Source organism: Neophocaena asiaeorientalis, unplaced genomic scaffold (genome assembly GCF_003031525.2).
Source record: "Neophocaena asiaeorientalis asiaeorientalis breed wild unplaced genomic scaffold, Neophocaena_asiaeorientalis_V1.1 scaffold91, whole genome shotgun sequence".
NCBI classification, from domain to species: domain Eukaryota; kingdom Metazoa; phylum Chordata; class Mammalia; order Artiodactyla; family Phocoenidae; genus Neophocaena; species Neophocaena asiaeorientalis.
Genome location: NW_020173198.1, coordinates 2,790,630 through 2,804,801, shown reverse-complemented (window position 1 = coordinate 2,804,801; position 14,172 = coordinate 2,790,630). Strand labels below are relative to the sequence as shown.

Below are 14,172 nucleotides of genomic sequence, written 5' to 3'. Positions count from 1 at the left end.
GATGAGGGACCCTCCCTTCGGTCCTGGGTTGTGGGCTGTGCCTGGTGGCGTTGACCCTCCAGTGCCCTGGCTCAGGAGGCTCTGGGTGCCGGTGGAGCCCTGAGGCAGAGCTGCAGGTGGAGGTCTGGCTAACGTGGCACCCAAGCATTCCCTGATTAACCCTTATCAAGCCGCAAACTAATGGGGGGAAAAGACCGTACTAATACAAGGCAAAGCATTTTTAGATAGCAAGTGATAAAAAGAGTGGATTGAAGGAAAAGCATCTACATCAACCCACGTAAATGAACTTTCAAAGGTGGTGTGATCTTTGGGCACAGCCAGACCCCAGTAATTAAAGTATGTCAGCAGTCTGCCTCTCCCCACCTCTTGGCACAGCTTCTCCTTTATGCCCTACATTCTCAGAAAGGCTCTTAGGGTGGTGAGACAGCCCACCAGCAGCTCTGGGCTGACAGCCCACCAGCCCAGAAACCCTGGCAGAAAATAGGCCTGGCAGACTCTGCAGCCTGACCACCTGGTACAAATCGTTCCCGTCCACCTACCAGCTCTGTGACCTTGGGCAGGTTACTTAACCTCTCTGGGCCTCACTCTCCCATCTGCCAAACAGGGATAAGAGTAAGACTGTCCTCTGAGGGTCAGTATAAGGATTAAAGGACTGGATAGATAGACTGCTTAGAGGAGCATCTGGCTCAGACCAAGTGCTTGTTCAGGGTCAGCTGGTGGAGAGTGTGGAGGGCAAGCCCTGAGCCATTGTTTCTTCTACACCTGGACTGGCTCCACTGACCACTGCTCGAGTTGACAGGACTCCAGTCTGTACTGCTGGTGTTCACTCTATGTGAAAAATTTTTAAATGGCTTTTTAGAAAATTCCTCCAAGACAAGTTGTTAAGAGCTTCCCTGGTGGCGCAGTGGTTGAGAGTCCGCCTGCTGATGCAGGGGACGCGGATTCGTGCCCCGGTCTGGGAAGATCCCACATGCCGCGGAGCGCCTGGGCCCGTGAGCCATGGCCCCTGAGCCTGCGTGTCCAGAGCCTGTGCTCCGCAATGGGAGAGGCCAAAACAGTGAGAGGCCCACGTACCGCAAAAAAAAAAAAAAAAAAAAAAAAAGACAAGTTGTTGAAAGAAATGAAACCAAGGGTGGAGTGCCACTGTGCAGGAAACTTCCAGAGCCCCTGGTAGAGTGGGAGCAGCACGGTGGCAGTCAAGCACCCTTCCCAGCCGTCCTACTGGGCTCACTGGGATCTCCCTCCTTCATGTGCTGGCCATGATCACTAAATATTTACGTTTCTGGGTAATAAAATGAAGAGCCAGCACTTACAAAGCACTGAACCAGCTCCCAGGCTGTGTTTAGTACCACACGTGTTAATCTTGCATTTAATCACTCAAACAACCCTGTGCAGTAGGTACTGCTATTATCAACACTATTATACAGAGGAAACCAAGGCACAGAGAGGTTGAGGAATCTGTCCAAGGTCACACAGCCAGTAAGTGTAAAGCCAGTGTTTAAAACCTGGCTGCAGAGTATCTGTTCTCAATCACTCCACTGCATGGCCCCTCGTGTGTCAACTAAACTGCTATTTGCTTGCAACATACCCACATCAGTCTAGTTCGAAGCAATGACGTGCCTAAAATCCACAGGTTGGAGTCACTTGTTCTGTTTTTTCTAATGTTCATTAATATAAATATATAGCTGTTAACATTTTTAAAGTTAAACCATGTATCAGCTAAAATCATTTCAAATACTGTATTCATTTCCCAGGGCTGCTGTAACAAAGTACCACAATCTGATTGGCTTAAACAATAGAAAGTTATTGTGTCACATTTCTGGAGGCTGGGAAGTCCAAGATCAAGGTGTCAGCAGGGCCATGTTCCTTCTGAAGGCACTAGGGGTGAATCTGCACCAGGCTTCTCTCCTAGCTTCTGGTATTTCCTTGCCTTGTGGCAACGTAACTCCAACCTTCACCTGGTGCTTTCCTGTATACACATCTGTCTCTGGGTCCAAGTTTCCCCTTTTTATAAGGGTACCAGTCATATTGGATTGAGACCCACTCTAATGACCTCATCTTAACTCGATCATCAGCAAAGACCCTATTTCCAAATAAGGTCACATTCACAGGTACTAGGAGGTTAAGACTTCAACAAGTCAACTGTAACACATACCTTCATGTACAGTTTTTTGAGAAGTCGAGCTTCATTAATTATTTATAATCTGCCTTTCTCCAAGAAGTTCTGACATGTTCTAACAAATTTTGTAGTGCAAGAAGACTTTAACAAATATGTAAGGAAATGAAGGTAAAGGGAAAACAAGAGTAGGAACAATAAGTTGACGCCAAGGGGTGAACAGATGAATGCCTCAGGGGGTCACACTCATGACTTTGAGTTTCCTGACCACCATGGCAAGGAAGCAATGCATTCACATAAACAGCACATGTCACTGGGTCCATCTGGTAAAAATCAGATTACCAGCTGTCCCTGGCACTTGGTTCTCAGTTTGTCCCATTGATTCCCTTAAAGAGGACACTGTTTGAGGTGGTGGAATCCTCATTTTGAACGGGTTTGGAGGTCAGCCTTTATCTGTTAAGTATACATGGCTCCTACATTGGCCAAATTTGAAAAAAAGGCAAGTTGAAAACCATGGCATTGTTACCACTCTCGTACTGAAATGGGATGACATTGGAGCCACATGTCCCACGGGGATGAGGTTCTAAAGGTCAAAAAAAAGTGCAGGTGGTTAAAGCTACCCTTGAAAATCCCTCAGACTGATGATCAAGTGCAGCGTATGTGGCTCCATCTAGAAAACCCCATACAGCCATATCACCTCTCCTTAAGCCCAAGAGAGTCATTGCTCCTCCAGGGTGGGGACAATCACAGCTTCTTGGTCAAGCCCCAGATGAAGCAGTTGGCCTTGTTTAGGGTCTGGTTGTAGGGAAAATGTGACTTTAAGCACTGGCATTATGCTGAGGTCACTGAGATATTCCTTCCTCCAGAGGCACAGGACCCTGAGACTTGATGAAAGGACAGAAGTCTCAAACCAGCTCTCACTTGTCCAGGCAAAATCTGGACTGCTTAGATGCTTTACTTTCTGTTTGTGGGGGGGACGTCTTTCTGGGGGGCATACAAAATCAGCCTTTTTATATCTTCCTGGTGAACTGAACCTTTTACCACCATGTGTTGTCTCTTTTTCACTCTAATAATGCTTTTGTCTTAAAGTTGACCAGCTTTCTTTTGGTTAGTGTTTATGTAGCGTATCCTTTTTCATTCTTTCATTTCAAACATTCTGCATCCTTACATTGGGGTTTGTCTCTTGTAAACCCCATGTAATTGGTTTTTATTTTTATCCTCTAACAATCGATATGTTTTAATGGGCACATTTAGTCCATTTACGTTTAATGTAATTGCAGATATATTTAAGTTTAAATCTGCCATTTTATTGTTTGCTTTTTATTTGTTCTGCCTGTTTTATGTTCCTTTTTCTCTCCTTTCTTGCCCTATTCTGAACTGATTACTTTACATTATCCCTCTTTTTTCTTCTCTATTAGCTTGTTAGTTATACATTCTTTTACTATTCTTTTTTTTGTTTTGTTTTGTTTTTTTTGTTGTTGTTGTTTTTTGTTTTTTTTTTTTTCTTTTACTATTCTTTAGTCATTACCAGAGATTGCAACATGTATTCTTGACTTATTAGAGTCTACTTTAAATTAGCAAGTTTACCGCTTCTCATTCAGTGGAGACCTTACAACTGTGTAACTCCATTTACTCCCATCCAAAATTAAATGCTATTTTTGTCATGCATTTTAATTCTCTCTAGATATTAAACCTCACCAGACATCATTATTATTACTAAAATAGTCAATAGTAATTTAGATTTGCCTACATTGTTAACCTTTCTGTGCCCTTCACGCCTGGCTCTTTCTAGGTCACCCTGACTCTCAGACTGTAGCCCTGAGTCTGTCACCAGCTCTCTTCAGTTTCTCAGCCTTGCAACAGCTCTTAGAATCAGCAGCTCCTTGAGGGGAAACACTTCCCAGGTGCTGGGGTAACCTCTCTAGGTTTCTGTTCTCCTGCCCGTAAGCCTTCACAGCCCTGTTCACTCTCCATGCCTTCAAACAGATTTCTTTTTATAAACAGATTTTTATACTACTATTTGGTCCAGGTTTTCTAGTTGTGCTCCAGGGACAGGTTGGTCTGGATTAGATAGCCTGCCATTACCATAAGTGTAACCTATTGCCTGCTCTCTTAAAAGAGTTATTTCTCTCCTTGCTCCTTTATCTTTGGCCAAGGTCATAAAATTGAATTTATGTCAATTAAATGTACATATGGTGCAACTCCACGAGAGCTTAATTCCTCTCTATCACTATAACTGTCTCTTGTTCTAATGAAAGGGCCTCATGCCCTGGGTTACTTTGGTCTCTGTCAATAAGCCTTCCAGGAAACTTCCAGAGACCTGTTGTCTTGTTGAAGGTGAAAGAAGATCAGTCTTTACTGCAGAAAGTTTACTGTCCAAGTCGTCAGAGTGCTCTAGGGAAGTTATATATCGGAACCACTTTTCCCAGACAAGCTGCCAACCACAGAAATAAAGTAACACCCCTCAGCATGAGTGAATTAGAAGACCCTAACAGCCCTGCAGTTAGCGCAGTTAGCATTTCTGTCAAGAAAACCTGCAGCAGGAAGACCATTCTGCCAAAGTCCAGAGTCTCATAACATATGTCAGTGTTCATTATTAATAGCAAGTGTCAGAAATGCAAACTGGCTGAAGCAACAAAGGAAAATGTATCACTCAGAGACCTGAAAAGTCCAGGACTATAGATCTGCCCTCAGGCATGGTGGGATCCAGGTACTCAGATGATGCTATCACCAGGAACTGTTTCTTCATCACTTAGCTCTACTTTTTGAGTCCAGTGGGTCTCAAACTTGAACATGCATCAGAATTATTGGCCAAGCAAATTAAAACCAGATTGTTGGACCCTGCCCAAATTTTAATTCAGTGCATCTAGGGTGGATCCTAAGTGTTTTAATTCCTAACAAGTTCCTAGGTGATACTGATGGTACTGCTCCAGGGACCACACTTTGAGAACCACATCTGTAGTCTCAGGCGTGGCCCGGAGATGGTCCCTGGTGGCTCCAGGCTCGCATTTACTGACTTAGCAACCCCCGGGGAAAGGGACTGCTCCTCTCCAAGTAGTTCCAGCAGAGTCCAAGAACCAGCTCTACCCTGAACCGATCTCCAGTCTCTGTAGTCAGGGAGAGGCACCTGTTCTCTCAAGGGCCCAGGAAGGGCCAGGAGTGGGGGCAGATCCAGATCCATCCAAAGCATGTAGACTGAGAAGATGGAGAAGAGGTGGTTCCCTGAAGGGAACCATGGATGCCGTGAAGGTCACTGCTGCTGGGAGGATGAAAGCAACTGCTGCTCATTTCTTACAAAAATTAACCACACAGGACACTTTGCTACAAATTCTTCAGGGGCCGGGTGCAGAGCAAAGGACTGTAATATGCGAGGAAAGAGTAAAGTCATTTAGTCAGGGATGGGGAGATGGGGGCTGACTGCCTTCCTTGAAAAATCATTAAAAATCACGTGCATTCCTGGGCTCACGAAGAGACAGCAGCAGAAGAATGAGTATTAAGGGTTACAGACAGCATCTGCCTGTGGAGAGGCCCCCACATAAGCCTCAGAGTTGAGAAGAGCACAGGCCTGGACAAGCCAGGTGTTATCAACTATCTCTTGCCGCCTAACAATCCCCTCCACACTGCAGTGGCTGCAAGCAACAATGCTTTTATTATTGCTGCAGGGGGCTGGCCGGTTCCATAGCCGGTGCCTGGCTGGCTGGTCTCGCACGGCCACCCTCACAGCGTCTGGCAGTCCCGCTGGCCCAAGGACCTCAGCTGGGACCCCTCGTCTCTGCTCCACGTGGTCTCATTACCCAGCGCCTGGTGGTCTCCAGGCAGCCCGAGAGGACACACCCCAGCATGTAAGTCCTTTCTTAAGTTAGGCTCCGCTTGGTCGTGACTGCTAAGGACCTGTTGGCCAAAGGAAGTCACCAGGCCATGCCCAGCTAGAGAAACAGATTCCACCCACCTTTTGATGGGAGATGCTGCAGCGTCACAGGGCGATATGGCACATTGCAGGTGGGATGCAGGTGGGAGGCATTTGTGGCCATTTGTCGCGGTCTCCTACGCTGTGGGAAGCGTGTAGCCTGCTGAGGCTGAGCCAACTTAAAATGCACAGAGGCTCTGGAATACTCAGATGTAAGCTACTGTCCCAGCGGGCAGCCCCCTTTCCCCTCCTGGGTGGATTTTAGAGGGAGTATGTGCAGCTCAGGACAAAACAGGGCTGAGCCAGCTGTTTCCCTGGACCTTTCATGGCAGAAATCGTGCACAGTTTCCGGGCTTACAGGCACGTGACCATCACTGATGCCACGCCTGCAGCAGGAGCTGCTCCCCAGCTCACGATTGCCACGTCAGATCATAGGACTTTTCAAGAGATGCCAGGAATCCCGATTTTCAGGTGGATTTCCTATTTTTTTTTTTTTTTTTTTTTTAACTTGGCATCTGTTTCCAATTTTTAAAAAAAGTCACACAACGCAACCTGCAGGCTGGCTTCAGCCTTTGGGCTGCCGGCCTATGAGCTCTACGTTAGACCCTTGTGATTCTCAGATGTAATGTTTGCCTTTTCAGTGGATTGCCAGGTGATCTCAAAGGTCCCTTGCATGTGGGAAGGGGTCATTTTGCTGAGACGCTGACTTTGAGCTTTTCGAGTCATAGCTGGCGAGTGGGAAGAAGCCACCTGGCTGGTGAGCTGACCGGACAGCCCCCATGTCCTCACGTCTTCTTTGTGACATGTGCTGCATTCATGGTAAATCTCCTGAATTGATACACTCTTTTGTTTCCCTGCAAGAGAGATGAAAGCCAAGTTCTAGTGAAGCAAAGAGAAAGTGAAGTTAACAGTAGAGGCGTGGTTTTCAACCAGAAAAGAGCAGCTTGGGATAAATTAAAATGTGCCATTTGGCTTTTGCTGGTGGTAACGATTTATTGTGTGAATAAATCCACCGTTCTCCAGATCTGTGATGAGAATAAATCCACCCTCACGTGGTGCTCAGGCCAGTGCAGAAATGGCTCACCCAAGCGAGCAAGGAGAACTTCCAATGGAATCAAAAGGCAGTGACCTCGTGTGCAATGAGGAAACGCACAGTCTACACAGCCGGGCAGCGGGGATGTGATTCAGGAGGACACGGGCACTGTGGACACGCGTTTCTGGGAAGCCATGGGTGGGGAGAGCTCTGGTGGTGGAGCTGTGGCCTTGACCTTCACTCAGAGAAAGCCTGATTTAATTTTTTAAAGCATCTTCTTAGCCTAATATGACTCAAAGGGCACAGGCAGGACCCAACGATCGTGTTGTTGCAGGAGCATTCCCTCCCAGATGAAAGGCGCTCAGGGCAGAAGTTTGTGCAGACAAAGCTGAACCTCGCTGGAAGAAAATGCCTTCCTGATTATCCTTTTCCAAGAAGAGGTGATCGCAGGGTTGTAGTGGCCAAGAACAGATAGTTATGTTGGGCGCGATGCTCCACCATAGCCCCAGACCACTGAGGCACAAGCGGACGGGGCTCTTGCCCACATAGTGGCAATAAATAGGCAAGGGTTACCACGCAGGGGCTCTCCTTCGACTGACTTTATGAGTGCTGTAGGCAGGAAATGCAGGAGCTTACGAATCTCAGGTTCTGCTTATCCTGGCGTTGCCCGAGCCTCGCACTAATGCTGGGGTTCGCACCCCCAGTGTCAGAGTGCTGGCGCGTTTGTTTAGCTGTACACAAGATCCTTGGCCCTTATTTGTAGGATCCTCTGTAGGATCTGAAGGGGCCTTAAATTTCTCAGCTCTGCTTTACTGCAGATGGAGGAGGAAATGATATGTTTTAATGATATTCACAAATACTGAGATTGACAAGGTTGGGAACTGAAATCATTTTCCGTCCATTCATTTGACAACGATCATAATGCCGGAGCCAGGGCATAGCAGCAAACAAGGTGGGCGTGGCCTCCTGGAGTAGCAGGAGGCCTCTGGGGCTTACGTGGCCTCAGGCTCCCATGAGACCTGTCCACGCCCGCTGCCCCCCAGGCTTCCCGTGGCTCCCGAGGCCAGCCCCCTGCCGGTCCTCCCTGTGCCAAGCTCCGCCCACCACAGGGCCTTGCCACCTGCTGCCCCTTGGCCTGGAACAGCCTCCCCACGTGGGTATTCACAAGGTCACCACCTTCAGGTCTCTGCTCAGACATCACCCTCCCTGACCCAGTGTCTGAAGTAGTGTCCTTCCCCCTCCTGTCATCTCTAGCTTTTATCCCACTTGGTTTTTTCCCCAGCACTCATCACCTGCTGCTGGAGTGTCCTGTGTGCCTGATCCGTGTCTGTCTGTGCCCCATGACTGTGAGGTCTGTGAGGACAGGGACATGCCTTTCCCACCCACGTCTGTACCCCGGCGCCCAGAGCAGCAGCTTATCCCACAGTGTAGTGACAGTTGAGAGCCTGTGTCATTAATGCCCGTGCCTTGCGGGGAACCCAGTTCGGCTTCAGCTCCCCTTGGGGTGAGGGTGTGTTGGTGCTTCAGGATTCCTCAGTTCCAGCTCCAGACGGGCTCAAGGCCACTTCTTTTCTTTCACTTTCTTTTGCTGTCCTCCCAGCTGCGTCAGGGACCTGCGTGAGGAAGATCCCAGTGGCCTCCCCACACCCCTTGGACCCACAGTGTTTCCATGGCAATGAGAATCCCCACCTCCATCAGCTCCTTCCAGGTCTCACCTTCTTACCCCTCGAGTTGCAGAGCAGGTCGAGTAGCTGATAAGAAAGGAAAACAGAGTTAAAGCAGCCTTGACTGGGGAGAACAGAATCCCCAGGTCACATTGCCAGCAGTGCCTTACTCTGTGTCCCCAGGAGCAGTAATGGAGCCACAGCAAGAGTCCATCAAAGTCAGAGAATGACCCACTGCCATTATCACCCAGGCCAGCCAGCCATCCGAAGGCATGCAGGGCTTCCTTTGGGTGCCCTTGACTTTCCTGGAGGAGCAGCTGGGACTTGCCGTGGCCTGTATTAGACCAGCCCTTGGGTTCTGTTGGCTTTCACGTTTCCTAAAAACTGAAATACTTTATGAACAAATAAATTCAGGGGGATTTCACATAAACTTCAGATTCTAACTTTTCTTGGAGAAAAACCTGGCAACACTAGAAGCACAGCTCTGTCTGGCAGGCATTGGCTGGAGCTGGGCAGTGGCTCAGCTGCCTCCCATCTCCCCCACACCCACCCCGAGTTCAGTCTCACTCACTCAGAGTGCCTGCCCGGTCCCTGGGCATTCACATCCAAAGCCCCTCTCCTGGATGCCTGGAAGAAATTGGTGTCCCCACATTTTAGCTTAGCTTTTCCATCAACCCAGTACCTGGCTATACTCCCTCTCCTGCCAAAGCCATTCTTGGTGTTGCTACTTGAAGCCTCATTCAGATGCAAATTCTAACATAGCAGGAGGATAAAGGGCTCCAACTAAATCTCTAATAATCAGCGGTGCCTGTTTACTGAGGTCATGAGGATGGAAGGTTGCTGGGGTTTGTTTGTTTGTTTTCAATTTTTATTTATTTATTTATTTATTGGCTGCGTTGGGTCTTCATTGCTGCGCACAGGCTTTCTCTAGTTGTGGTGAGCGGGGGCTGCTCTTCGTTGCGGTGCGCGGGCTTCTCATTGCAGTGGCTTCTCTTGTTGCGGAGCACTGGCTCTGGGTGCGTGGGCTCAGTAGTTGTGGCACATGGGCTCAGTAGTTGTGGCTTATAGGCACTAGAGCGCAGGCTCGGTAGTCGTGGTGCACGGGCTTAGTTGCTCCACGGCATGTGGGATCTTCCCGGTCCAGGGCTCGAACCCGTGTCCCCTGCATTGGCAGGCAGACTTTCAACCACTGTGCTACCAGGTAAGCCCAGGTTGCTGGTTTTTAACAAGCCTTTGTACCAGGCTATCTATATCTATATCTATATCTCCCCAGAGAAGTCATAGCTATCAATTCCCAGTTCGTTATAGGCCAGCATTAATGTCAGTCTTTGATACTATTGTTAAATGATGCAACGAAGTTGCCTAGGTTGAATTCACATCTCCAGCCCAGACCACCCTCCCAAACTCCACACTCGTGTGTGTGTACAGGCCAACTCGACAGCTCCACCCTGATGCCAAAATCACATCTCTGGGCTCCAAGCTGCCCCTGCTCTTCGCTTCCAAACCTGCTCCTCTGACAGCCCTCCGCAGCTCAACTGAAAGCAACCCCATCATCTGTTTCCTCAGGCCAGAACCTTGGCATCGTTCTTGACTCTCTTTCTGCACCAGCCACATCTACTCTGTCAGGAAATCCTGCTGGCTCTGTCTGCAACATACACGCAGAAACTGACCACACTCTGTGTCCCCACTCCACTGGGCAGCTGCAGGAGCCCTAACTGGCCTCTCTGCTTTCCCCCTCACCTCCCTTCATTCTGTTCTCCACTCAGCACCTAAGTCAAATCAGGTCCCCTGCCTTCAAGCCTTCAGTGGCTCCCAATTTCTCTCGGAGTAATGGCCTTACAGTGTCCTCCAAGGCCCTGCCTTGGCCCTCCCCACCCCTTCTCAGGCCTCTCACTTCACACTGGTTCCTGGACCACACTTCCCCAACGCTCCGTGTGGCCAGCCTGCCACCCTGCTCACCCCATCTCTGTTACCCTGCTCTGCTTTTCTTGTTTTTCCATATCATTTTCTGACATGGAACACCCTAGAGTATTTCTTGTTTCTCTGCCTATTGCCTCTCTCTACAAGGGCAAGGGTCTTGATCTGTATGGTCGCTGCAGTGTCCCCAGTGCTAAGAACAGAGCCTGGCAGAGGGGCACTCAATAAATATTTGCCGAGGGGTTGAAATCCAGTAGGTTAAAGCCTCTTTAAACATCCCAATGGAAACATTTTGAGCAGTTCTATTTTTAAATGGAGATTTTTTTTTTTAACAGAGAAAGAATCCAAACATAAGTACTTGAGAGAATGTTATCATAACCCCCCATGTTCATTACCCGACCTTGGCAATGGTCAACTGATGGCCAGTTTCATCTGCACCCACACCCACACCCCAGGTGATTATGAAGCACATTCAGGTCACCATATTTATCTATAGATATTTTAATGCCTTTCTTTTTACAAATGCGTAGTATTCCATTGGGTAAACATGCCATAATGTATTTTTTTCCAACCAGTCTTGCTGGGTACTTTTTCATATATTGCAAATATTTTTGCATATTATAAAATCAGTGTTCCACTCATTAGAACTTCCAGAACCGACTACAGCTTTGCAATACTTTTTTTCTTCAGTTGAGGAGTAATTTCTTTGTAACTCTTACTACCCATGTAAATATGAAACAAAGCAAAAATATTCTCAAATACCCATCCTTCTTCACAATGTCAGGTATTAGTCCTTATAGGCAGGGCTAACTTTTTAACTTTTTATTTCAATTTTAGATGTAAAGGCAAGTTGCAAGGATACTACAAATGACACTCCCATTCCCCCAGGTTCACCAGTTGTTAACATTTTGCCGCAGTTGCTTTATATTTGCTCTGCGTGTGTGTATTTTTAAATCATTTGAGATTAAATTGTAGACAGCATCCCACTTTACCCTGAACACTGCAGTATGTATCTCCTAAGAACGAGGGCATTCATTTTACGTTGCCACAGTGCACTTACGTATGAAATTCAGGATAGTTAGCATTAATATAATACTGTTATCCAAGTCACAGACTCTACTCGGATTTCTCCACTTGCTACAATAGTGTTCTTTACAGGGATATTTGCCGACCCAGGATCCAGCCTCGGGATCGCCGTTGCGTTCAGCTGCCATGTCTGCCCCGTCTGCTTTCATCTAGAGCAGCTCTCCAGGCTGTCTTTGTCTTTTTTGACCTTGACATTTTTGGAGAGTATGGGCCAGTTGTTTTTATAGAACGTTCCTCAATTTGAGTCTAATCGATTGGGAGCTGCCCTCCAAGAATGCAATCTAAAGGCTCACCCCCTGTTTTCTGCCCCCAGGACCTGGAAGCCACCGGGAGAGACCCCTATCAGCAACGCGAAAACTCGTGTGCAAGGCTGAGGACCGAGAGGAGGATGCCTCAGCCGTGCTCAGAGCCATCCAGGTGGAGAACGAAGCCCTGCAGAGGGCGATCCTCAGCAGAAAGGCTGAGCCCCCCGCCAGCCCACCACAGGTGCGTTCCCAGGCAGAGGGAAAGGATGGAGAAGGACTTGGGCTACTCAGGGACCAGGCAGTGTCTGAGCGGTGCTTGCCAAGAGCACATGGTGAGGAGAGAGAGCGGTGGAGGCATCCCTGACCTTAGACCAATCAGCGCATCCACTGTCTGGTGCACAGCTGCTACTGACCTGTCGAAGTCCCCATTTCCTCCACCTCCTTTCCATCTTTTGTTTCCTAGGCCTAAGTTGGACGCTAATATGCCTCCAGTTCTTGCTGATTTCCTTACAAACCCTGAATACCTTCAACTAGAGTTGAGCATTGGTGTGTCAGAGACAGGATGGTGCAAACAACCAGCTCTGGCTTCTCTGGAAAGACCCCCTTCCCCAGAGCATGAGCCCTTCCAGCCTCCGCAGTCCTCACCACTCCTTAACGTCCTGCTCCTGGCCTGCTTCACCTTCTCAGGAAACCCCTCTGGCCCTACAGGTGTTTGAGTTGGTGCCCGCAGCCTTCGGCTTTGAGCAGCAAACAGGAGGATGGATGGTGGGGTGGAGCGGGGGTCTCTGGGGAGCTGGAGGCCTTGGACATCCCTCAATGTCTACATCCTTTCTCAGAAGCATGTTCCCTGACTCACCTGTTGAAATCTTTTACCTTAACTTGATGTTCACAGTAGCCCTGAAACAGGCAGGGCTGGTTTCATCACACTGTTTTATAGATATGGCTGATGGCACCCAGGGAATCCGGGTGGCTTTCTCAGGGCATGTCTGTGGAAGTGGCTGAGGTCTGCCAGCCTGAAAGCCTAGGGCCCCGTCCACACCGCTAGTTGCTCCCCAGGCCCTGTTGGCGGGCTGCTCTTTGGGGTGATCACCAAGCAGCATCTGTTGTCTGTTTTCCTGGTGCTCGGCCTTTTGCCCCTGACATTTGTGTCTATGACCTCAAGACAGTCTGTACCTCTATCAGTGAAGGATGTGAAGTGGATGGCTTTATTCTGACCTCAGATCATGTGATTCCATCCTTCCAGGGCACAGAGAGACCACCAGCAGAGTCATGGACCGGTCTGCTGAAGGAGGAGACCCCTGAGGTCAGTGAAGGCCAGAGAGGGACAGCAGAACCCCGTTCCCACAGCAGCCAACAGTCTCCAGAGGGCCTTCCCCACACGGTCCCAGCAGGACCTCACTGTGCTCCCTGAGCACGCCAGCATTCTGCCCATCTCCCAGATGGAGAGACCCGGGCTGAAGCACGTTGCCCAGGGTTACGAGTGGAAGCCAGACCTCACCCGGGCCTGCTGATTCCAGTCCCTTGTTACGTTTCCATTTCCTGACAAGATAACACAGAAAAGGATCTCAGTATCCTAAATAAGTAAATTTATATCTACACCTATCTAGGTCAGTTAGGCCAATCTCAGCAAAGATGGCCCCAGGAAATACGGTCGTGAATTAATAGAACACCTGTTAGACGGTGCACAAGTCCATGCTGTGTCCTCAGAATACGGGGTGACCGAGCAGACCAGAGCAGCCCCTGGCCTCGGGGAGCTTCCAGACGAGATTCGAGTATACACGAATAAAGCCGTATATAACCAAGGTGACTTCAGAGAGAGGTGGCAATACAAGGCGCTAATGGGTGAGAGAGCGACAGGGTATAGGATGGTGGCTACCTCCCACAGGGGGATCCAAGGAGGCCCCTTGGAAGGTGTCCCATTGAGGCTGAGCCCTGCCTAGTAAGAAGGAGCCAGCCAACAAAGGAACAGCATTCCAAGTGGAAGGAACAGGGGAAAAGCTTCGAAGTGGGAATGAGCCTGGCCTGTTCCAGGAGTGGGAGAGTCGTGGAGGAGAAGAGGACAGGGGAAGATAAGGGGTGGGCAGTAGGGAATTGGAGAGAACGCTCATGAAACAGAGTGCTGGGCAGGGCAGCACCCCAGAGCAACATAGTGGGTTTCTTTTGGCATCGCTCCTACTTTTTCTATTACTTCCCAGTCATCTTAA

The 14,172-nt window shown here is 48.8% G+C and overlaps 1 protein-coding gene across 4 annotated transcripts in view; it reads left to right on the top strand.

The window, feature by feature from the left end:
- Nucleotides 1-14,172, top strand: part of KATNIP (katanin interacting protein) — a 203,647-nt gene that overhangs the window by 109,289 nt on the left and 80,186 nt on the right. For all 4 annotated transcript variants that reach the window (XM_024744312.1, XM_024744311.1, XM_024744314.1 and 1 more), the window contains 2 exons: nt 12,037-12,209; nt 13,212-13,271. In XM_024744312.1, coding sequence (XP_024600080.1) covers nt 12,037-12,209; nt 13,212-13,271 — 233 coding nt within the window. The remainder of the gene's footprint in view (nt 1-12,036; nt 12,210-13,211; nt 13,272-14,172) is intronic.